The following is a 24,595-nucleotide window of genomic DNA, read 5'->3' on the forward strand; positions in this document are numbered from 1 at the left end:
ACTTTGGAACATATCTGCTGTCAGACTTAACAGAATAAAGTCTTTTCTGTCTCTGAATCTGTTCCTTTAAGTAGTTTGCAGCAGTCTCTGTTATTCTGTCATCCACTTGAAGTAAGAACAATACATGCTCCAATTCTTCAAAATACTTCAACGGAATGGCATTTTGTCTTATATGATAAACCCTACCATCTGTCATGAAATACAACATGATGTATTCTTTCAAGTAGGTATGGTAAACCATCTGTACAGATTCTAGTTGATTCAATCTCTCAGGAGTTGCTCCAATACCTGGTTCACTCAAGGAAGTTGGATCATCGGTAGTGTTGTGTACTCTTCTTTCATCAGCACTTCCCAATCCAGTTTTATCTCTAGCTTCCTTTCCAGTAACTACTCTTGCTTCAAAACCACTTGAAGTAGTCTTCAAAGATTGAGTCTGTTTTGCTTTAGTGAATCCTGGTAGGAGTGTTTTAGATTTATTTTCTGATATCAAGTTAACTTGAGCACTGTCAGAGGTTACTTGCTTCTTCTGAATATCAGAACTTACAATTTCTTGACTCTGAACAACTTGAGCCATGTCAGAGGTTGTTTTAAGAACTTTTCTTGAAGTCAGAGCAAGATTATCTTTTCCATCAGTAATTTCTTCTTCCTCAGGAGGTACATAAGGCTTGATAGGTTCACCAACCTTTTCTTTACCTTTGGATCTTGGATCTATCTGTGGTTGTGATCTAGCCAAAGTTTCTTCAGTATGTATCCTTTCTTTGATCACAATGCCTTTAGGTTTTGGAAGTAACTTTTTACCAGAAGCTTCAGATTTAGATGTGACTTTCTCTGATTTAAGTCTGGCTTCTTCTTCCTTTAAACTTTCCAAGTCCATCCCTGGATTTTCTTGAAGAAATAACTGTCTTGACATTTCCTCATCAAGATCTAGAAGTTCATCAGAACTTATCCTTTTACCAGCAGCAGAACTTATTCTTTTCCCAGTATCAGAACTTGTTCTGTGACTAGCTTGTCTTGATGTAAACCTTCTACCTTGACTATGACCACTACCCATTCCAGAGTTTCCTTGGTCATCTTTTCCATCATCCTTTCCTTGCAGTGACTTGTTGGTTTTGCATTTGGACTTAATTACCTTCTCCCCCTTTTTGGCATCAGCAGGTAATAAAAGAGAGATAAGTAGTTCCACTGAGGTCTGGATTTCAGTAAGTTGCGATTGCTGAGAAGCTTGATTTGTCAGAATTTGATCAATCTGAGCTTGTTGCTTCTCTTGAGTTTTCTCAATATAAGCAACCCTGTCAATGGTAGGTTGGAAGAACTTTTTCTTATCAAGTTTCCAAACTTGTTCCTGTTTAATAAAGTTCTCCTGAATCTTGTGTAGCTCTGCATGAGTGTTGGAATGAAGACCTTGTAGATGTTTAGTACTCAATGCAGTGACTCTAAGCTGGATTTTAAAATCATCAGAATGTAACATTTCATTAGCTTTAGTCAAGTGCTCAGCAAGATGTAAAGCATTTGGAACACATGAAACTGAGTTCCATTCCTTAGTCCACTCCTGACCTGCAGGAGTTTCACTCCAAGGTACTGGTGTATCCCTGATAACAAACTCCTTTAGCAGTTCAGACTTAGGAAGAGTCAGTGGAGGAGTATGTCCTGAAGGACCTGCTGCATCAGCATCTACAGTTGTAGCAGCTTCACCAGTATCTCCAACATTTGCAGCATCAGAACTTAAAGAATCAGTATCTTCTGATAAGACAACTGTATGAGTAGCAATGGAGGCTTCAACATCCTCTAATTGCTGATCTGATACTAAGTTCTGATCAACAGCCATATCCGGATGCTCACCTAAAATCTGATCATCATCTTGATGCAGAGAAGGTGTTAGTGATAACTCAGGAGTTTGAACAGCATCAGTAACAGGTGTTGTGGAAGGATTATTTGCTGTTGGAGCTTCTAAGAAAAGTATGTCAGGCACAACCAAGTTCTGAATATCAATTTCAGCACTTGTGCCTGGATCAACAAGAGATATAGAAGGTGAATTAGCCTTGTCAGATACAGGTTCCTGAGATGGAGTTGATGGAGAAGAAGTGACTGGAGCAAATTCCTTGTCTTGTGAGATCAGAGATTCCTGATCCCCTTCCTTAGCTGCTTCCTCCTCATCATCTGAAACTGGCCTCTGTGCCCTCTGTTTCTTGTACTTTCTTGTTGATTTGGATTCCTTGGGAGTTGCAGGAACCGTCATACGTCTAAGCCTCTTGAGAAGCCTAGAACCCCCAATTGCAGAATCCTTCTGAGAAGTTGCCTTCTCAGCTTCATCTATCATAGGTTCTGAAGATGGAATCTGATCCTCAGAATCTGATTCATCTCTCAAAGTAATCCTCCTCTTCTTCTGAGATGTTTGAGGAACAGTCTTTGTTCTCTTTGGCTTAGAGGATGTAGGCTTCACAGTAGGTGCTGAAGAAGAATGTTGAGCAGTCTGTGAAGTGGAGAGATAGGATTTGAGATAAGTTCTGAGGGTAGGTTGAGTAGAATTAGAGGTAGGGACTGAGGTTGATGGATTTTGGTTATGGTGAGTTGGTTGAACATTTGAGTAAACAGATTTGTAAGTAGCTGGATCAGCATTTACCAGAATCTGTTTCACAGACTGAGGAATCTGTAATTGTCTCACCATTGATTTCTTTGTGTCAGCATTTATCAGGTCGTTAAAGTACCTTTTTGCAACCTTAAAAGGTGGGGTTTGAGTGCTGACTAACTGGGGTTCAGCAGTACAATACGTATAAATAAGTTGACAGAATCTAGCAAAATAAACAACATCTCGATCCTCTGTCATCCTATCCCCAATAAAACCAATTATTCCAGTTGCAAAATCAAAATGAGTTTGATGGATAATAGCATACCCGATGTGCTGACTCAGAATTGGGATGACATCAAAATTTGAACACTTGTTGCCAAAAGCCTTGGTGATGCAATCGAAGAAGAAACTCCATTCTCTTCTGATATTAGCCCGTTTCAACTGTCCAAGTTTCGTCAGACTCTTTTCATATCCCAAATCAGTCATTAACCCCCGAAGTTCTGATTCCTCTGGTATAGAGAAGGTACAATCTTCTGGAAGATGTAATGCTCTTCGTACTGTACCAGGAGTGACTACATAGGAAGAATCACCCACTTGAAAGATAATACTGGGAGTTCCTCGTTTACCACCATCATCATAAACTCCAGTCCTCCAGAACCGCAGAACTTGTTGACTTGAGTATAATTCAGGCTGAGTTAAGGCGTACCCAACCTCACTATGTGCAAGAAGATCTTGCACAAAATGCAATTCAGATGGAGCTTCAGCATGATCAAGAATTGCAGCATAGTTGTTTGGAACAAACTTTGCTCCATCAATGATTAAATCCTTTGGTGCCATGTGAAAAAATATTGAAATTCAAGTATGCCTGTTAGGTGTTTGAGATAATATCTGTATGAAAAACCAACGTGAGAAAGAATGAGAAAGAGAGTAAAAGTAAGAAGAGAGATAAAGTATAAAGAAAATAAAAGATTAAGGAAATCTTCTCTCTGTTGTTCTTATACTCTGAAAAAAAAATGTTACCGTTGGACACCTGTCAGACATGCAGTAATAACGGATAGTTACTGGGCTCGAGAAAACAGGAATGATTACTTACCTAGTTGCCTTGTTTCAAGGAAAAACCATTTCAGTTATCAAGAGACACAGTTTTAATTCAAAATTAAAACCGTTAGCACTGATTGAATTATTTTTCACTGCAACATTAATATTCTGAAAATGAATCATGTTAAAAATGACCTAGATAATTTCGATGAATAAGTGCTGACAAAGAATCAGAACTTAAATAAAGACAAAATTTAAATGGTCATCAGCTTATCAAGCAGGATTTAACAACACAGATAAAATAACTCAGAGATAAAATCTTGAAGTAAAAACAGTTTTCATTAATATATCAAGTCAATACATATATGAAATAGAAATTACATCAATACAAGATTTTCCCTAAGCTTCTAATCCTAACGTCAACAGCTTTAGTCCTAGCTAAGAAGCCTGACAAAGCTGAGGATGAAGAAGAACAGGAAGAAGACGAGATTAAGTCATCTTCCTCTTCCTATCTTCGACAAACAAGATAGCGAGTCGAATGATTCGCTCTTGCTGACGGATAGCTTCCCGCCTTTCCTCCTCCAGGCGCTCCAGATGGCGATGATAATCCATCTCGAAGAATAGAAGGTGAGCCAGCACCTCCTGTGGGACAGAGTCCCAGATCTCCTCAGGAATGGCTGTTATATGCCACTCCTGCTGCCACTCGGCACAACTGAGCTCCATTGTGAAGGTTTGTGTGTTCAAAAACATGTTGTATCGAACCATTGTGTTTTTGACAGAAGAAGGAGGATAAGTGTGTGAGAAGAATGTGATGGAAAGACTGATGTGAAGTGGTTGCATATATAGGCAAGAGAATGCCAAGAGACACAAAGATATTGAATGCAGACAGGTAGAATTAATTCTACCTCGTCTCCCTAGACCTTGAAAAAGAATAACAGTCATTGGAAAAGGAATGGGCACATGTAACAAGAGTGAACTGTTCAAGGACGAGTGCCATTATGTTTTAACCATAGACTATTAATCTTCCACTTCAACATTTCGAAATTAATCTGAGACTGTTACCAAATTTTACTCATAAATAAGTCAAGTAAAGGGTTAGACTGAAAAATCAGAACTTAGACCTATACCAGAACTTAACAGTCATCAGAACATAATGTCTTAACTCGAACAAGGAATATCTATCTTAGTAAATACTCATACAAGTTCTTAGTTATGAACGTCAGAACTTAATCATCAGAACGTGTAACTAGAACTTGTCCTCAGAATTTGTGCAGAAGTGACACAATGACTGTTTATCTAAAATAACATAGATCACCACAGAAATTTCATCATTCATATGGAGTGATGTGTGTGTGCATTAAGCTAAATAACCGACAAAGAGTAAAGTCTGATCTACTTCAGTACATCTTAGAAATAAGTCATAATTAAAATTTTACTAAAGAACTGTCATTATCCTGAAACCTACTGATAAACGAGTTCATGCATGAGTCCACCTCAACTGTTTTTGTGCTAATTTTATGCATCTTTTGAAATTCTATTTTACAGAGGCTTCTCAGTGTAAGTGAGTCACGACTGTTTATCAGAATTTATGCTATTATCAGAGTATTTCTCCAGTAATCATAGAGTGTGAACAGTCACCAAGAAAAATATTTTGCTTTTCTAATGCATATTTACTTAATACCAGCAATGCACTTGGGTCGTCCCATTCACATTTTTACTCTAGATCTCAAAGGAGTACCTGATATTATTCTTTGATTTTTTTCTTTTTCTTTTGATAAGTGAGGTTTATCAGCACTTAGTACATTCAGCAGTTTTACTAGAATCAGAACTTAAACAAATGAGTAGCATTATTCTAATTTGGGACTTAGTAATAAGATATACAAAGTAAACTTAACTAAGCTCAGTTATCAGAATTTGCTTGTGTCATAAGATTTCCACAGAAATAATTACTTCTTTCATGGGATCATTTGTTTATTGAAGACTAGTAGGTCAGTATCTAGCACAGTTATCCTCATAGGATAGAATAGTTACTGAAACAGACATATCACTTATCAGAGTTTAGAAACATATATCAGACAACAGTCAGTACTTAAAGACATTTATCAATTAATGCACAGAATATACAAAGAGATTAATTCTGTAAATACTGATCATAAAGTCTGATAACATAGAACAAGTTTAAGCAGATTTAGAGAAAGAACCTGAAATCATTCCAAGTTCATTTACCAATTTTGAAAAGGTAGCTTCACACAGTGGTTTTGTGAAGATATCTGCTACTTGTTGATCTGTGGGAACAAAATGCAATTCCACTGTACCTTCATCCACATGTTCCCTGATGAAATGGTACCTGATGCTGATGTGCTTTGTCATAGAGTGTTGAACTGGATTACCTGTCATAGAAATAGCACTTTGATTATCACAGTAAATAGGGATTTTGAAATACGTTAACCCATAATCTAGTAACTGATTCTTCATCCAGAGAATCTGTGCACAGCAGCTTCCTGCAGCAATATTCTCTGCTTCTGCAGTTGATGTGGAAATTGACTTTTGTTTCTTGCTATACCAAGAAACCAACCTGCCTCCAAGAAATTGGCAGCTACCACTTGTGCTTTTCCTGTCAATTTTGCAACCTGCAAAATCTGCATCTGAGTAACCTATTAATTTAAAATCTGATTCTCTAGGATACCATAATCCTAGATCAGCTGTTCCTTTAAGATACTTAAAGATTCTTTTTACAGCTGTTAAGTGAGGTTCTCTTGGATCTGCTTGAAATCTTGCACAAAGACAGGTAGCAAACATGATATCTGGTCTACTAGCAGTTAGATAGAGAAGTGAGCCAATCATACCTCTGTAATCAGTAATATCTACTGAATTACCAGTATCCTTATCCAGTTTTGTTGCAGTGGCCATGGGAGTGGATGCACTTGAACAGTCTTGCATTCCAAATTTCTTCAGCAAGTTTCTGGTGTACTTAGATTGACAAATAAAAGTTCCTTCTTCACTCTGCTTGACTTGAAGGCCCAGAAAATAACTAAGTTCTCCCATCATACTCATCTGATATCTTGACTGCATTAGATTGGCAAACTTTTTGCAAAGTTTGTCATTTGGAGACCCAAAAATAATATCATCAACATAAATCTGGATCAGAAGTAAGTCCTTGCCATGGTTGAGATAGAACAATGTTTTGTCAATAGTTCCTCTGTTGAATCCACTTTCCAGAAGAAACTGAGCTAAAGTCTCATACCATGCTCTAGGAGCTTGCTTAAGTCCATAAAGTGCTTTATCAAGCCTGTAGACATAATCTGGATGTTTGGAATCTACAAAGCCTGGAGGTTGTTCAACATATACTTCCTCTTCCAATTCTCCATTGAGAAAAGCACTTTTCACATCCATTTGAAAGACAGTAAACTTTTTGTGAGCAGCATAAGCCATGAATATCCTTATGGCTTCTAACCTAGCAACTGGAGCAAATGTTTCATCATAGTCAATTCCCTCCTGTTGAGAATATCCTTTTGCAACCAGCCTTGCCTTGTTCCTTACAATTATGCCATCACTGTCAGTTTTGTTTCTGAATACCCACTTTGTACCAACAACCGATCTATTCTTGGGTCTTGGCACTAAGGTCCAGACTTTGTTTCTTTCAAATTCATTCAACTCTTCCTGCATTGCTTGCACCCAATCAGCATCTTGAAGAGCTTCTTCCACTTTCTTTGGCTCAGACTGAGAGAGAAAAGAATTGTAAAGACATTCATTCGAAGTACCTGTTCTAGTTCTGACACCTGCCTCAGGATTTCCAATTATTAAATCAGGTGTATGTGATTTTGTCCACTTCCTTGCAGATGGAAGATTTTCTCTAGAACTGGATGCTCCCCCATGATTCATGCTGTCTTCTGTTTCATTTTCTGATGCTCCCCCTGAAACTATGCTCTCTGAGTTGGATCCTTCAGTATTTAGATTTTCAGCACTGTCAGTACTTGGCTTATCAGAACTTGACGAATCAGAATTTGAAGAGCCAGATGTATGTTCTGATGCTTCTTGAGATGTGATAATATCTTGAGTATGCTCCCCCTGCATTGGTGCATCTTCCTTTGACGTAGTCACCACAGTTTCAATAACATCAGAGTTTAATCCATCAGAATTTACAGTATCAGGACTTAGACTGTCAGGACTTGAGATATCAGAATATGAATCTTCATTTTCAAATCTCAGCTTATCATGATCAATGCAATCTTCAAGTCCAGTGATCTTCTTGTCATCAAAAGAGACATTGATAGATTCCATGACCACTTTTGTTCTCAAATTATAGACTCTGAAGGCTTTTGTAGAAAGTGGATATCCTACAAAGATTCCCTCATCAGCTTTTAGATCAAACTTGGATAGCTGTTCAGGATGAGTCTTGAGAACAAAACACTTACATCCAAATACATGAAAGTATTTGAGATTTGGCTTCTTGTTCTTCACCATCTCATATGGTGTTTTTCCATGCTTGTTAATGAGTGTTGCATTTTGAGTAAAACAAGCAGTCTGCACAGCTTCAGCCCAGAAATAGGTTGGAAGCTTTGCTTCTTCAAGCATTGTTCGTGCAGCTTCAATTAGAGTTCTATTCTTCCTTTCAACAACTCCATTTTGCTGTGGAGTTCCAGGAGCAGAAAATTCCTGCTTTATTCCATGATTTTTGCAGAACTCTTCCATTATCAAATTCTTGAATTCAGTGCCATTATCACTCCTCAAAATTTTCACAGAATCTTTGATCAATTTATCCAGATGTTTGACATGATCAATCAGGATAGATGCAGTTTCACTTTTTGTGTGCAAGAAATACACCCATGTGTATCTGGTGAACTCATCTACTATGACCAACGCATATTTCTTCTTTGCAATAGACATGACATTCACTGGACCAAATAGATCAACATGAAGCAGATAATAAGGCTCAAGAATTGATGATTCAGTCTTGCTCTTGAACGAAGATTTTCTTTGTTTAGCCTTCTGACATGAGTCACAAAGACCATCAGGAACAAACACTGATTTTGGCAGTCCTCTCACAAGATCTTTCTTGATCAATTCATTTATCTTGTTGAAGTTTAAATGAGAGAGTTTCTTGTGCCAATTCCAGCTTTCTTCAGTTGAGGCTCTACTCACTAAACAGATTGCAGAACCATCAGAACTTGTTGAAAGCTTAGCTTCATAAATGTTACCACGCCTGAATCCCTTCAGAACAATTTTTCCTTTAGATTTACTAACTATTTCACAATGTTCTGCAAAGAAATCAACATGATAACCTCTGTCACAGATTTGACTTATACTCAGTAAGTTGTGTTTAAGTCCTGAGACCAGAGCTACATCTTTAATAATGACATTCCCAAGATTGATATTGCCATATCCCAAAGTTTTTCCAATGTTGCCATCTCCATAAGAAACACTTGGGCCAGCTTTCTCCACAAAGTCTGATAGCAGGGCCTTATTTCCAGTCATATGTCCTGAACATCCACTGTCCAGAACTAAAATATTTTTCCTGTTGCCCTGCAATCAAAAAGACTACTAATTATTAGTTTTAAGGACCCAGACTTGCTTGGATCCTTTGGCCTTTTTAGGTTTGTTAACATTTGCAGCGGATTTAACATCAGATTTTATGTTAACAGTTTTCTTATCAGAACTTATACTAGAAGGAACAACATAAACTTTCTTTAAAGAAGGTTTTATTTGATAATAATCATAGTACAAACTATGATATTCCTTACAAGTATAAATGGAATGCCATAAACTACCACAATGAAAACAAGGATTTTGTGGTTTGTATCTAACAGACTGACTCTTAACTCCTGACTTTGTAGATAAGGAGTTAATATTCTTATTCTTCCTGCAAAAAGAAGCCAGATGGTTAGAACTTCCACAGTTATGACATGCTTTCCTAGGAGCATCAGGAACAGATTTATAGTTATTGCTTTTATTCACACCTTCCTTTCCATTCCTGTTTTTCTTAGGTGATTTTACCTTGTTTGCATTCTTAACATCTTTCAGCTTATGCTTAAGCTGCTTCTTTGTCATTAAGCCTATGTTAACTTCAGCTGTCTTTTCCTGTTTTAGTTTGTCAGAAGCTAATTTCTTTTTAACTTCTGATTTCTCATTTTCGGATTTTTCAGTTACAAACTTAACAGGTTTTAACTTCGGCTTTTGCTTATCAACAGGCTTAATTTCTACAGTTCCTTTTTTATTTTCTCCATAGCCTAAGCCCTCTTTCCAGTTTTCACTGCTTAGCAAATTTTGAGTTGTTTTGCCAGAGTTAGTCCAAGTTCTGATAATCTCTCTCTCCTTTTCTAACTCAGTTTTTAGAGATTCATTCATTTTTAGCACTTCATCCCTAACATAAAAAGCATTATCTCTATCCTGCTGAGTTTGATGAAACATGACTAACTCTTTTTCTAAGAAATCATTTCTTTTCCTAAAAGCAAGATTTTCAGAAGTTAATCTTTCACATGTTAAAGTTTGATCTCTATAACTAACAAACATGGTTTTAAGATATCTTCTCAACTCATTAATATCATCAGTATGAAAAGCATAAGTAGTCTGAGGTACCTTTGTTTCAGCAGCTTCAGAACTGCTCTCAGAACTTGATTTATCAGCATTTGCCATCAATGCATAGTTCTCCTCACTTTCAGAGTCTGAGGTGTCTGTCCAGCTTTTCTGCTTTGTGACAAGAGCTTTGCCTTTGTCATTCTTGGTTTTCTTGCAATCAGGAGATATGTGGCCTTTCTCACCACAATTATAACATTTAACATTAGCGTAATCTCCTCTATCAGACTTTCCTCCTCTTCCTTCAGATCTTCTAAAATTCTTCTTATCAGAACTTATGCCTTTCCTGGAAAACTTCTTTCCCTTCCTGAACTTCCTGTATGCAATCTTTGTGATTCCTTTCACCATAAGAGCACACAGCTTCATCATCTCCTCATCAGCATCAGTTTCAGGCAAGCTTTCAGAATCTGAGTCATCATCACTCTCAGAACTTGATGACTCAGTATCAGATTTTATGATAAGAGCTTTACCCTTATCTTTCTTTGAGGAAGGTGGTTTGGGGGATTCCTCTTCAACCTTGAGAGCAACTGTCCTTGACTTTCCTCCTTTCCTCTTGCTTCTTTGTTCCATCTCAAGTTCATGAGTCTTGAGCATTCCATAGATTTCATCAAGAGTTGTTTCATCAAGATTGTAGTTGTCTCTTATTGTTGTTGCCTTCAAATCCCAACATTCAGGAAGAGCTAACAGGAATTTGAGGTTTGTATCTTCAAGATCATACTCCTTATTTACTAATGACAAGTCATTCAAGAGTTTGACAAATCTATCATATACATCAGTCAATGACTCATTAGTCCTAGAGTCAAAGTGTTCATACTCTTGAGTGAGTATTGTCTTCCTGTTCTTCTTAACTGTTTCAGTTCCTTGACACCTTGTCTCCAGTGCATCCCATATCTCCTTAGCAGTCTTGCAGTTGATTACCCTGTTTGACATTACATTATCAATGACACTATGCAATAAGTGACGTACCTTGGCATCCTTAGCAATAGATGCTATATCTTCAGCAGTGTAATCATTCTTTTCCTTTGGTACGGTCATTGCTGCTTCACCTGCAACTACAACAGCGAGCTTGGTAGGTTTGTGAGGCCCTTCCTTGATTCTATCAAGGTATTCTGGATCTGTTGCTTCCAGAAACATGGTCATCCTTACCTTCCATATGGGATATTCAGATGGTCTCAATATGGGAACTCTGATAGTCTCATATCGACTCTGAGTTGATGTCTTTGATGATTCCTCAGTTTTGGTAGGCTTAGTTGGAGTTTCTGTGTCAGACATGATTGTGTTTGGATCTTTAACTGTATGTGTGTTAACAGATAGCTCTGATACCACTTGTTAGGTCACACTTTCACTGTAGAGGGGGTGAATACAGTGTTTATTACAATCAAATCAAACTTCAAGAACTTATGTAACAGAAAACAAACTTTATTTAAACAATAAACTCTGTTACAATCTGGAACTGTTATCTCTCAGTGATGAACAAAATATCACGAGAGCTGCTAGAGTTATATTAAATAATATTCTCGATAATGATAACACTTATAGTGTAAACCCTATGCCTGTGTTTATATACTACACAGTTACAAGATATTCGCTAATTGATATGGAATATAATTCTGCTTCCTAAAATATATCAATCAGATATCTTCTATTCCAAGTATTCCATTCTTCACGGAATTCCTTCTTCATGCATATCTCTTCTTATGTTTATCTTGATCTTCTTAACTTTAATCAGCTACTGTCCTTATCTGATCGTCCTTCAGCACTTAAGTTCTGATATCTATCTCCTGATAACATAAGTACTGATATCCCTTAAGTTCTGACTTCCAGTATAAGTACTGATCAGTTAAGTACTGATTTGTTCTGTTCAAATAAGATCTGAAATCTAAACATAAAACATATTAGCCATGACATTATCAAATATATCTAACATATCTCTTTTAAGAAAGTATATTTTCTTTGAGATTATGCATTTTCATGAGTTCTATAATGCATTGAATTGTTTTCTATCATTCTGAAAATGTTGCTTGACTTGATATCAGGATGGAGTGCTTCGAATGGCTGAGCTTCAGGATCTTTTTTCTACAGCCCCTAAAAGGTAGTCTAGTTTTTAGTTTGACTTGATAATTGGACCCCTAGATTAGAAGCAAAGAAGCTTGAATTGTTTGCATACAGTGAAAATAGTTGTCGGATCAAATTTAAAAGTTTGCTGTGTTGCTTATCTTCCAGAACAGACTTAATAACATTAGGCGTGAAATTGATAAACTCCTTTGATATATTCTATTCTATGTTGTGGTTTATTTTAGATTTATTGATGCTTGCTGTAATAATGCGAGGAATAGCTTCGTGCCGAGGCACGGTTGTGAGTTGAAGAGCAATATTGCCATTGTATTGCATATTTGCATCTTTTGAATAGAGATACTTTATATATATGTTATATTTTTTGGATTGATAAAATTAGGGTCTTAATCTGAAAAATTTCTCGAGTTGGCAAAGCCACTTTAATTTCGAATATGCCCCTGTGAAAATCCACTTAGGATTATATATTGCTCAACAACCCTGAGCGTACACCATATGTTAAGGATAAAGACACATACAATCAAAACCCAGTAATTCAGACTTCAAAATTCTCAGGCTAAATCTTAAATAGCCTATTGGATATTACTTTCATAGGTAATATGCATACTGCATTAAATTACTAGCATTGTTCAAGATGTAGAATTCCTTTGAAGATGATTATCTAATTATTTCATAATCAAATTACTCGTCATGCATAGTTGACTAGTTGTATTCATGTTTTGTTTATAATATACCTCAACAGTGCCAGCTGACATACCTTCCTTGTTGACTTTGTGAATCTACAGTCCTTGGAGTGAAGCACCGTATGAAAATGCTGCTGAGAGAACCTTATTAAGGGGGATTTCACTTGATGGCTTTTTATCTGAGGTGTGGAAAATTTATTCTTTTGTTAGTGGTGTCGGTTGATATATTTTGTAGTTCTTATCGGAACCCACCTTCCTTTTCGCAATATATTGTCCCAAGCTAAAAGTCAACATCATTGTTTCTATATTCAATCTCTGAGACCCTTATTCAAAATTGATTCTCTTTCGATCAGTCTTTCCAACAAACTCACCAAAAGAAAAAAATTAATAATTCTGAAATACTAATTGTACTACTGTCTTTATAAAACGTCTGGCAGGATGTAGTATTAGGTTCTTTCCCCTTACTGTAGTTAATATTCTTATCAACAGATTTTCTTTGGACAAATTTTAATGTCTTCATCTAACTAGTGTAAATTAGTAACATCGGTTAATGGTTACTCACTTGATTGGTTGGAGCAAGGACAACTTCTTTTTACAAAATGAAGGTGGTAGTAAACTTACACCTTTTATAGAGCCTCAAAATTGAACGAATTTTATTAGCAATTTTGTTGGCAATTGCTAACATTACAATTTAACATATCTGTAAATGAAAGAGAGTTGTACAAAAAATATCCACTTTCATATATACACATACAGGATCGCGTATCAGATGGAGAACCATGAAAACATTGTTCTGCACTTTCTAGATTTGTAGAACAATGTGTAAAAAAAGTTCAGAACAATGGCTCTCATGCTAAGATAGTTCTCATGCTAAAATAGTTCTCATTGTAGTTTTAGCCTAAACATTTATGTATGCACATGAAGCTTATTAATTATTAACGAACGTTCAATTTATGCTTTACTGTTTACTAGCCGAAGTGATAAGAATCGTAAGTTCTGACAAATATGTAATGTTGTTGTAGTGGGCCCTGATGACCATGAGGGACCCAATATATTGTGTTGAGTACCTGATGTATATTGGTTATGCTGGGGATCCTTCTTCTGCCATCCGTGTCACGCGAAGAAGAGGCATAGATCGCAAAAAGAAACAGTCTGATAGAAATGTTTTTCAGTGTTTCGTTTTTGGTCCAGAAGGGGCAGAAAAGTCTGCGCTACTGAAGTCTTTTATTGGAAGGTAACTCATACTGTAAATCAGTATATGTACCTGTATCCATAGAGCACATATTTTCTTTTAGGCAACCATTTGCTCTAAAACCTTAAAATGTAGGATCTTATACTCTTCAAACATATATCAATTACCAATACCAATTCAGCAAATATTTAAATTAAATAAATGTGGGTGGGAGGACTTCAATCTGAGACCCTCCCTAAAACAAGCTCTGATACCATGTTAAGTAACCATTCACTCCAAAACTTATACTCTTCAACATTTTGCAACTTTTAATAATCGAATAATATAACAAGATCTTGTGAAATTTCCGACTTGTAACTTTACATGATATTGAAGACTTTTGTGTAAACCATTCGAAATTGCAGGCCGTTCTCTGATGGTTATGGTTCAGACAATGGGGATCTTTTTGCGGTTAACACAGTCGATCAACTTCAGGTACATTTGTTTACGTTATTAGATTATAAAAGGTGGGCAAGACAGTATTGATAGTTGTTTCGTATATAAGTTATAGTTAATGTTACATGATTGACATTATTTGCATAATTGATTTCTTTAGTTTCTTAAATTCAGTTCTTTTGTTTTAATATGTTCTGAATATCTTTGTTGAAGGAACTAGAGAAGACAATTAAGTTAGCTCTGTGAGGAAAAAGAGCTGTACTTATTTATTCTCAATGCTTGACATTGCCTGATTAAATACTTTTAGTTTCTATATAAAATTGTGGTTAGATGCCAAGTGTGTTCAATATGACGAATTATTTTATTAAACAACAAAATAGGATGAGCATAACATTTTGGGAAACAAAAAAAATAATATTTGGAGATGCCAGCTTTCAAATGAGAAGCAAGATACAGCAGATATTAAAGTCGCAGTTACCTTCCAAATTCAAGTATTCAAAAAGCAGTGTATCTCATCACATATATATATATATATCTCATCATATATATATATATAATTATATATATATAGAGAGAGAGAGAGAGGGAGAAAGAGAGTGAGTTTTGTGTCATTTACATAGATGTTTAAACAAAAAACAAAATGTTAAGCAGCTAATGCTTCCCCATTAGGAAATATATTAAAATTGAGGTACAGTCAGGTTGGTCATGTCATTGTTTTGATCAAGCATTCTGCAGAATGCAATATTTAATTAATAAAATTTAAAATTATATTTTTTCTCCAACTTTAATTATATTCAATGAGTTACATATTTGATGAAGTTCCTACTCTTCTTTTTGCTAGTAATTCAATGAGTACATATGCAAGGCTAAAATAGTGATGCGGTGCTTTTCGTTTAATATATACTTATGCTGGAATTTTTTCAAATCATCCTCTAAATGACTTTTTCCTATAACAGGGGTCGAAAACTCTTATCTTGAGAGAGATTCCAGAAGAGGGAGTTAAACAGTTACTATATAATAAAGATGCATTAGCAGCTTGTGATATTGCTGTTTTTATTTATGATAGGTAGGTAAATATTACCTTCTTATCATTACAATATTGTGGTAGATAGAAATATAACTATATTAATAGTTGAACATTGTAGAAATAGAATTTGCATCAAGGCCATAAGTAGAATCATTCAAGATCGTTAGATTCAGCTTCTTTTTCTTGAGATAGCTGATGTGTATGGTTTTGGGAGAAGAATAAGTACTCGATTGGCAGAAGATAACAATTGCCTATATGGTGAGTCGGGTTTTCGTTATTATGTAATCAAAAGAATAAAAAATTGGCCTTCTGATTTTCCTAATTAGATTTAAAACAATATACAACTTTTGTGCATCCTTAGTTTATTAAGAACATTAATTTTTTTGTCAAAGCAGGTTGTTTTTTGAGATATAAGAAAGTTTAAGTGAAAGTAAATAAGAATCTTTCTAATATTTATCAAATTATCAATACAGATCATGCTTCTCAATAGAACTAGGAAATGATCAGTCCTTAGTGGGTTGTTTCTTGAGATATGTGAAAGTGAAAATAGATAAGATTCATTCTGATAAATATCAATACAGACCATGCTTATCAATAGAACTGGGAAATGATCAGTCATTTCTAATAATTGTTAACAGATGACAAAATATAGTAGTGGTCCTTAGTGGGTTGTTTCTTGAGATTATGAAAGTGAAAATAGATAAGAATCATTCTATTAAATATCAATACATACCATGCTTATCAATTGATATGGGAAATGATTATCGGTCCTTTTTAGTAGTTGTTGACAGATGACAGAATATAGTAGTTGCAGTGTTGCATGTAACGTAAAAGTCAGAACGGTTAATGTCCTCCATTTAAGAGAAAGAACTCTTAATGGGTAAAAACACGGGAAAGGAAGACTGTGCACCATATGCTCACTGCAGTAGTAGATGCCCCCAATGAATTCTTAAGCAAGAAAAAGCAAGAAAACTACGTTCACTATTTTTCTGTTTATGAAAAATATGATGCAAACCTAAGTCTAAAGGCTGAAAGTGTTAAGATTGAAGCTTATTATTACGCGGTTGTCACGTACTAAAGGAGCTCAAGGTTCCAAATACATACTCCATTTGCTATCGGTGTGCGCCTTCTTAAAGATATTTTTTAATGTAATTATGCTAGTAGGTAGTTAACCATGTATGTTTTTTTGGTATGTAAAGGATGACTGTATCAAAGTTGGATTCAATCAAAGTTGGATTCAATGACCTTACCTCTGTATTTCTGTTCAGTTATATACACAAAAGATACATACATGGGCACAATTATAGCCTAACTATATGCTAAGTATCAGCTAATTACTATATCTAATTACTGCCTAAATGTATTCTCAGAATCTGCTAATTACTGTTCCTGATTACAGCCTGATCAAAACTGCTAATAAAATCAGTTTATTATCCCTAATTTCAGTACTGAATTTGTTGGTTAGCATCTCCTAAATAAATATTATGATATCCTGAATAATGTAATCAGTTGTAATCCACTGACATCCCCCCTCAAATTGATGCTGGTAGATCCTGAAGCATCAATTTGTCACCTAAGAACTGATGTCGAGGTCGAGAAAGCGCTTTTGTGAAAATATCCGCAATTTGATGTTTTGTTGAAATATGTGGGAGAGTAATCACATGTTTGTCGTAAGCTTCCCGTATCGAATGACAATCCACCTCTATGTGTTTTGTACGTTCATGAAACACGGGATTAGCGGTGATCTGAATAGCACTTGTATTATCAACATAAAGAGGGGTGGAATGAAGCTGAGGAAAAACTAGTTCACCTAATAACCCACGAAGCCATGTTATCTCAGAGCAAGCAGCAGACATAGCACGATACTCAGATTCCGTGGAAGATTTGGAAACTCTATCTTGCTTTTTACTTTTCCAAGAAACGAGGGTTGAACTTAAGAACATGCACCATCCAGTAACTGAACGACGAGTATCAACAGATCCGGCCCAATCAGCATCGCTATATCCAGCTAATTGTAAAGAAGAATCTGTTGAATATAATAATCCATGCGCAGAAGTGCCCTTGAGATACCGAATAATACGACGGACAGCAGAAAGGTGAAGATGACGAGGTGCCTGCATGAACTGACTGACTTGTTGTACTGCAAAAGCAATGTCAGGGCGAGTAATTGTTAAGTAGTTTAAACTCCCGACAAGTTGTCGATACAATGATGGATCAGATAGAAGCTCTCCGTCGTCTTTTGAAAGCTTGAGATTAACCTCCAAAGGAGTAAGAACAGAATTGCAAGAATCAAGACCAGCCAAAGAAATCAGATCCTGGGCATATTTTTGTTAATTCAGCAACATGCCAGATGAAGTAGGATGAAGCTCAAGACCAAGGAAATATTTTAAAGAACCAAGATCTTTCATATGAAAGGATGCCTTGAGGTTCTCTTGCAACTCATGTATTAGGGCAGAATCTGAGCCTGTGATCAAGATATCATCAACATAAACTAGAACCGATACTATTCCAGTAGAAGTCTTGCGTAGAAAGAGGGAGGAATCATATTGACTTTGTTTAAACTGAAAAGCAAGTAAAGTGGAGCGAAACTTATCAAACCATGTACGTGAGGATTGTTTCAGTCCATATATGGATCGATGGAGGCGACAAACTTGTGATGAAGGAGTAGTAAACATCCCAGGAGGTGGAGTCATGTATATTTCTTCTTTTAGATCGCCGTGTAAGAACGCATTTTTCACATCCATTTGTCTTAAAGGCCACTGTTGAGAAATAGCAACCTTTAAAACAGTCCGAACGGTGGTCATCTTGGCAACGGGAGCAAATGTTTCGTCATAATTAAGTCCATATTCTTGACGATTTCCAAGAGCTACAAGGCGAGCTTTATACCTGTCCAGTGAACCTTCGGATTTGAACTTCACTGAGTATACCCATTTGCACCCAATTGGTTTAACATTTGATGGACAAGGCACAATGTCCTATGTGTGATTTTCGTGAAGAGCCTGAATTTCCTCTTGCATTGCTTGTTTCCAACATTCCTGAGAAGCAGCTTGAGCACAGGACTTAGGAACATGAATAGTATTAAGAGTAGCTTTAAGTGAGGTGTGAGGAAAACCAAACCGATCAAGAGGCCTGCTATTTCTTAAAGAACGCCGAGGAGCAGTTTCAGAAAACACATTTTGTGTGTCAAGTTGTACAGGTTCAGGTTCTTGATGTTGCTCACGAAGTGGCAAAGTTGGACGTCGTCGCTCGTACACTAATATTGGTTTAGTTGGTTTGAGTGTTTCAGAAGTATTACTTAATTCAGGAAAGCTAGGAAGAATAACTTTCTCAGGCATGGGCTCAACATGAGTAGTGAAATATGATTGATTTTCGAAGAAAATAACATGCCGTGAAACACGAAATCTGGTAGAACAAGCATCATAGCATATAAAACCTTTGTGTGGAATGCTATATCCCATGAATGCACATTTAATAGATTGAGCAGATAGTTTATGACGTTCATGAGATGGCAAGTGAACAAAATAAACACAACCAAAAGTATGCATGCCAAGGTAATCAGGATGATTACCATGAAGACGAAAATATGGAGATTCAAAAGCCAACACACTAGAAGGAATTCGATTGATCAAATAAGTTGCTGTACTTAAGGCTTCAACCCAAAATTTTGTAGGAACAGATGATTCAAGCAATAAAGTTCTTGCAACATCTAATAAATGACGATTTTTACGTTCAGCAACCCCATTTTGCTGAGGTGTATAAGGACAAGATCTTTGAGAAACTATTCCTTTTTGTTGAAGAAAATCATGGAATGCATGGGACATGTATTCACCCCCAGAATCAGATCTTAAGACTTTAATGTTTGTTGAAAACTGATTTTCAACATGAGCAACAAATTTCTTAAAAATAGAGAATACTTCGGATTTTGAATGAAGAAAATAAACCCAAGTAAACCTACTATAGTCGTCAATGAAGGTAACAAAATACTTATACTTTGCATGTGATATGACAGGAGTGATGCCCCATACATCAGTATGGATCAAATCAAAACACCTTATAGCACGACTACCATGAGAAGGAAAAGAAAGAGATTTGCTTTTACCAAGTTTACATGTTGAACAATCAAAAGACAAATCAGAAGAAAATTGATCTTTATCACCCAATAAACCAGATTTCACAAGATGAGACAAAGCATGAGAATTAGGATGTCCTAGACGTCTATGCCATATTTCACCATGTTTATTCACACTAGTACAAGCCAAAGAAACAACATTAGAAATAGGAAAGTGCAAAGGAAACAATCGTCCAACTTTAGGCCCTTTCGCAAGGATCATCCCCGATACCTGATCCTGCACAACACAACCATCACGAGAAAAATGCACATCACAGTTATTATCAATCAATTGTCCAACTGAAATAAGACTCGTTGGAAGTTAGGAGATATAAACACATCTTTTACTGAGGAGTTGATGTCACCAATTGCTTGAATAGGTAATTGAGTGCCATTAGCAATTTGAATATTGCACGTGCCATTATAATTGCGAACATTAGTTAAAGTATTGGGACAACTTGTCATATGATTGGATGCTCCTGAATCAAGCCAAAATAAAGAGGATGAAGTATCCTTACCTTGAAGACCCAAGGCGGAGAAAGCTGAAACAATCATTTGTTGAACCATTTCTGGTGTAAGAGTTGATTTTTCAGCAGTAACTGAACCAACTACAGCTTGATTACCGATTGCAGCTTGACCCACATTTGATTGGCGATTCTGAGGACGAGTACGACATTCTTTAATAGCGTGGCCAGGTTTCTTACAATAGTTGCAGAATTTATTCGCGCAATTTGCTGCAATATGCCCATATTCCTTAACCTGTTGCATGTTTCTGCCCTTCCCTCTTCCTTGGGCTGCATAAGCAATTGCCTGGTCGGGCATGCTGGTTTGTTGTATCGCAGATTGTGTAGCAAGACATTGTTCTTCCCGAAGTAACTCACTGAAACATTCATCTAGAGAAGGAGAGGAAGCACGATTCATTAAATTAGAGCGAGTTACCTCAAATTCAGGACGTAGTTTCATAAGAAACTGATCTCTTTTGCTTTGTTCATGAACCTGTTGAACACTTAAAAGAGATGCAGCTGGCACTTTTGCATAAGCAATATCAGTAAATTCAGCCCATAAATTCTGAAATCCAGAATAATACTCTTGAATAGATAAAGTGCCTTGAGAATAATTAGAAATATCATACTCTATTTGGAAGCGCTTGGCTGCATTATCTTGATTGTACACTTTCTTTAGGTACTCCCACATCTCCTTAGAAGTCTTATATGGCTTTAAATTCAGCGCGATATTCTGATCAACGGCACTTATGATCCATGACATGACCCTAGCATCTTTCACCTTCCATTCAGCTAATTTAGCAGCATCAGTTGGAGCTGATTCACTACCATCAACATGACCCCACAGCTCTTTTCCCGTGACGAAGAGACGAAACTGAAATTCCCAATTGGAATAAAGTTTCCCAGTAAAACGTAGACCAAAAATATCACCATTGTTGGTTGACATTATGCTTACTAAAGAACTGAAGGATCAGCACTTATTTGCTGAACCGAAAACTAATATCCAAAGCTATAGAAACTGAAAATATACTTAAAAGATTGGTTATGGCTCTGATACCATATCAAAGTTGGATTCAATGACCTTACCTCTGTATTTCTGTTCAGTTATATACACAAAAGATACATACATTATGGCACAATTATAGCCTAACTATATGCTAAGTATCAACTAATTACTATATCTAATTACTGCCTAAATGTATTCTCAGATGCTGCTAATTACTGTTCCTGATTACAGCCTGATCAAAACTGCTAATAAAATCAGTTTATTATCCCTAATTTCAGTACTGAATTTGTTGGTTAGCATCTCCTAAATAAATATTATGATATCCTGAATAATGTAATCAGCTGTAATCCACTGACAGACTGTAGTTGCTTCAGATCTTGCCCATGCCATTAAACATGTTTGGACCTTTTCTCTTTCAGTTCTTATGAGCCATCGTGGAAAGAAACAACTGACTTGCTGCTAAAAGTAGCCAGTTGCGGGGAAGCTACTGGTTATCAAGTTCCATGTCTGATTGTTGCTGCTAAAGATGATCTGGATCCACATATGGCGGCACTTCAAGATTCAACTAGGGTATTATTCTTTATGTTAAAAGATGCAGTGCAATAGTGGATCACTGTGGTTCATCCCAATAGACTCAAAACTAAACGAACTGCACTTCCATAAAAGCTCAATTCTCCATCCTAAACTTTTGGTTGAACATGGCATAATGTTTGATAATTAAGGTGTTGAAGTATTTTTTTAAAATAATATAACTACGCACATTTGCAGTTGAAACAAATTAAAAAAAAACTCTTTATTGTAGCAGAGAAGGGAGGCCTAGTATTATTTTAATTTCAGTAGTGATGGACCACAATGAGCCCTTTTCCTAACCCATAATTAAGCCTTCTGCAATATATATTTCCCTGGGAAAATAGTAGAGTATATGACAGAACACTAAATTGACAATATATAGTGAAATTCATTTTGGAGCTTCGTCCTATAAAAAGTAAATCTCTAAATTTGTATTTTAAGGTGCATGGAAGAGGTACTTGTACATATTTTTGTTTTAATTTTTGTTCTGTATAAAAAAATTAAAGCTCAACAAATATTGTAAAAATTATTATTATGTACAAGTATCTCTTCTAAGCGCGTTAAAGTTATTTGCAAAAGCAAATGGCTCAAAAAGGGACGGAGTTAGTATGAGATAGAGTGAGTGTAATGCGAGTAGATTTGTTAATTTTCATTTTCTTGTTGAAACTGTTGGTTATAATTGACTGCACTTACGTTTTTCGATTTTGTTAACAGGTCAGTCAGAATATGGGGATAGATGCTCCTATACCGATCAGTACAAAGTTAGGAGATCTTAATAATGTATTCAGGAGAATTATTAAAGCTGCAGAGCACCCTCATCTGAGCATTCCTGAAACTGAAGCTATGAAAAGCCGCAAGCAGTACAATCAACTTATTAATCGCTCGCTAATGATTGTATCAGGTATGTTTTATGACGTAGTATATGTCATCTGCATGCAGTAGCGTAAATCGGTACACTTGTTCTGCAGTATATGTATACAAGTAAGCAGCAATCATAGCTTGCGTACATACGTTCTATATTTTGATTCTGTGACCCACAAGTATATATAATGATATAATTTATTCCCTAACAAGAGAAACAAATGTGACAAAAGTATTAAACTAACTAAACAAGTGCAATTCGACATTTTCGGGCACTTTTGGATTAAAAGGTGCTGAAAAGTATGAAAATTTGATCATTTTTTTAGGATATCACAAAATTTGGCTTGTTTCCATTGTCCTTGCTGATATATTCGGTTCATATCAGCAATTTTGCTGTGTTATTTCAGAAGCAGTATATATTTAGGTTTTGTAACGCTTTATCCAATTTAAGTCTCGTACTAGTAGTTTATCAGCTTAGTTAGTAATCTTCTAGTTTCTGATTATTGTCATACTCTATTACAGTTGGAACTGCAGTGACGCTTGTTGGGCTGGCTGCTTACCGTGTATATGCTGCAGCAAAGAAAAATTCCTCAGGTTGAAGAACTCAATTGTTTTGTGCCTACGCCATTTAGTAAAATGATTAGATCCGAGAGGAGTCATTTCTGAGATATTATATATATCTTACCTTTACCTGTGTCCCAGTGGAACAGAGTCTCATCTGTTGTTCTTTTTGATCTTTGGCACCTATATATATATATCACCTTAGGTAGTACATTCTTGTAGCCTTATCTAACAGAATCTATTTATTAAAATACGATTTTGGATGTTAGAGTTTCTCAGTTTGCCTATATTTAGCCTTTTGTTTCTTGTAATTATTGGGTTTACATGGCGAACTACTTGGGTTGGGGCCAACTGCTTTATTATTCTTTTCGACTTAAAAAATAAAAGGTAGCTAACATATTGAACTTTGATGTGGCAAACTGGCAAGTATTGTGCCGAGTTTCGTGTGCGATGGGTGAGGTGGTAAACCAAATTTTCATTGGTAGCCTTTGGGAACTGACAGTAAGCCGCAGGACAAATTAGCGCGGTAACTTTTGAAAAATGTGGCATGAAGCCGAACTGACAATATTTAGCGTTGGGAGAAGAATGATAACATTAAAAAAGTAGTAGCAACTCCATTAATATGCTTATATTTGAAATTGGGGATGATTCAGAATGTGCAGAATTTATAGTGGGTGTCGGTATAATTTTTGCGTCCACCTTGTACTAAAACAAAAGATGGCGATAAATAGATGAAATGAAATGTTTGGATTATGTATATACCATCAAGATTTTTTTATATTTAATTTTTTTGTTTAATCTATTTGAAAAAAATTGGAATATGACAATAATAATGTTTAATAATATTAAATAAAAATAAAAATATATTAATTTTCCTGACAACATATATATATATATATGGGTGCCCTTCCCCAACCATGGTTGGTTGGGGTCTATTTCGTAGCCAACCCATCTTTCCGCAATGATTCATTGCGGAGGAGCCCTTCCGCAATATTTCGTAGCCAACCCATCTTTCCGCAATGATTTATTGCGGAGGAGCCCTTCCGCAATGAATCATTGTGGAAGGTCAGAGGCTTCCGCAATGAATCATTGCGGATAGATCGAAATTACCCTTTTGTCCTTAATACTTCCGCAATGATTCATTGCGGAAGTCGTTAACTGATAAACACAACCAGCGACTGTTAACAATTTTCATTCGATTAAAACACTAAAAACACACACAGCCACACCGATTTCAGGCGATTTCAAGGTTATTTTCAGGCGATTCATTATTCTTCTCCCTCCTCGATTTTCTGAGGTTTGTTTTTCTCACCGTATACACACACACCGTATACACACACACCGTACACACACACGAGATGATGTATGTATATATACGACTATAAACACATACACACAC

The 24,595-nt window shown here is 36.1% G+C and overlaps 1 protein-coding gene across 1 annotated transcript in view; it reads left to right on the forward strand.

Moving 5' to 3' along the window:
* LOC141664391 (mitochondrial Rho GTPase 1-like) overlaps positions 1–23,425 on the forward strand; it is a 29,578-nt gene extending 6,153 nt beyond the window's left edge. Inside the window, exons 7-14 of the mRNA XM_074470337.1 lie at positions 12,214–12,269; positions 13,036–13,117; positions 13,956–14,167; positions 14,530–14,599; positions 15,517–15,626; positions 21,624–21,774; positions 22,489–22,675; positions 23,158–23,425. Of these exons, the coding sequence (XP_074326438.1) occupies positions 12,214–12,269; positions 13,036–13,117; positions 13,956–14,167; positions 14,530–14,599; positions 15,517–15,626; positions 21,624–21,774; positions 22,489–22,675; positions 23,158–23,234 (945 nt within the window). The 3' untranslated portion in view covers positions 23,235–23,425. The remainder of the gene's footprint in view (positions 1–12,213; positions 12,270–13,035; positions 13,118–13,955; positions 14,168–14,529; positions 14,600–15,516; positions 15,627–21,623; positions 21,775–22,488; positions 22,676–23,157) is intronic.
* The last annotated feature ends 1,170 nt before the right edge of the window (positions 23,426–24,595 follow it).

The sequence above is a fragment of the Apium graveolens genome, chromosome 1 (genome assembly GCF_009905375.1).
Source record: "Apium graveolens cultivar Ventura chromosome 1, ASM990537v1, whole genome shotgun sequence".
In the NCBI taxonomy this organism is placed as follows: domain Eukaryota; kingdom Viridiplantae; phylum Streptophyta; class Magnoliopsida; order Apiales; family Apiaceae; genus Apium; species Apium graveolens.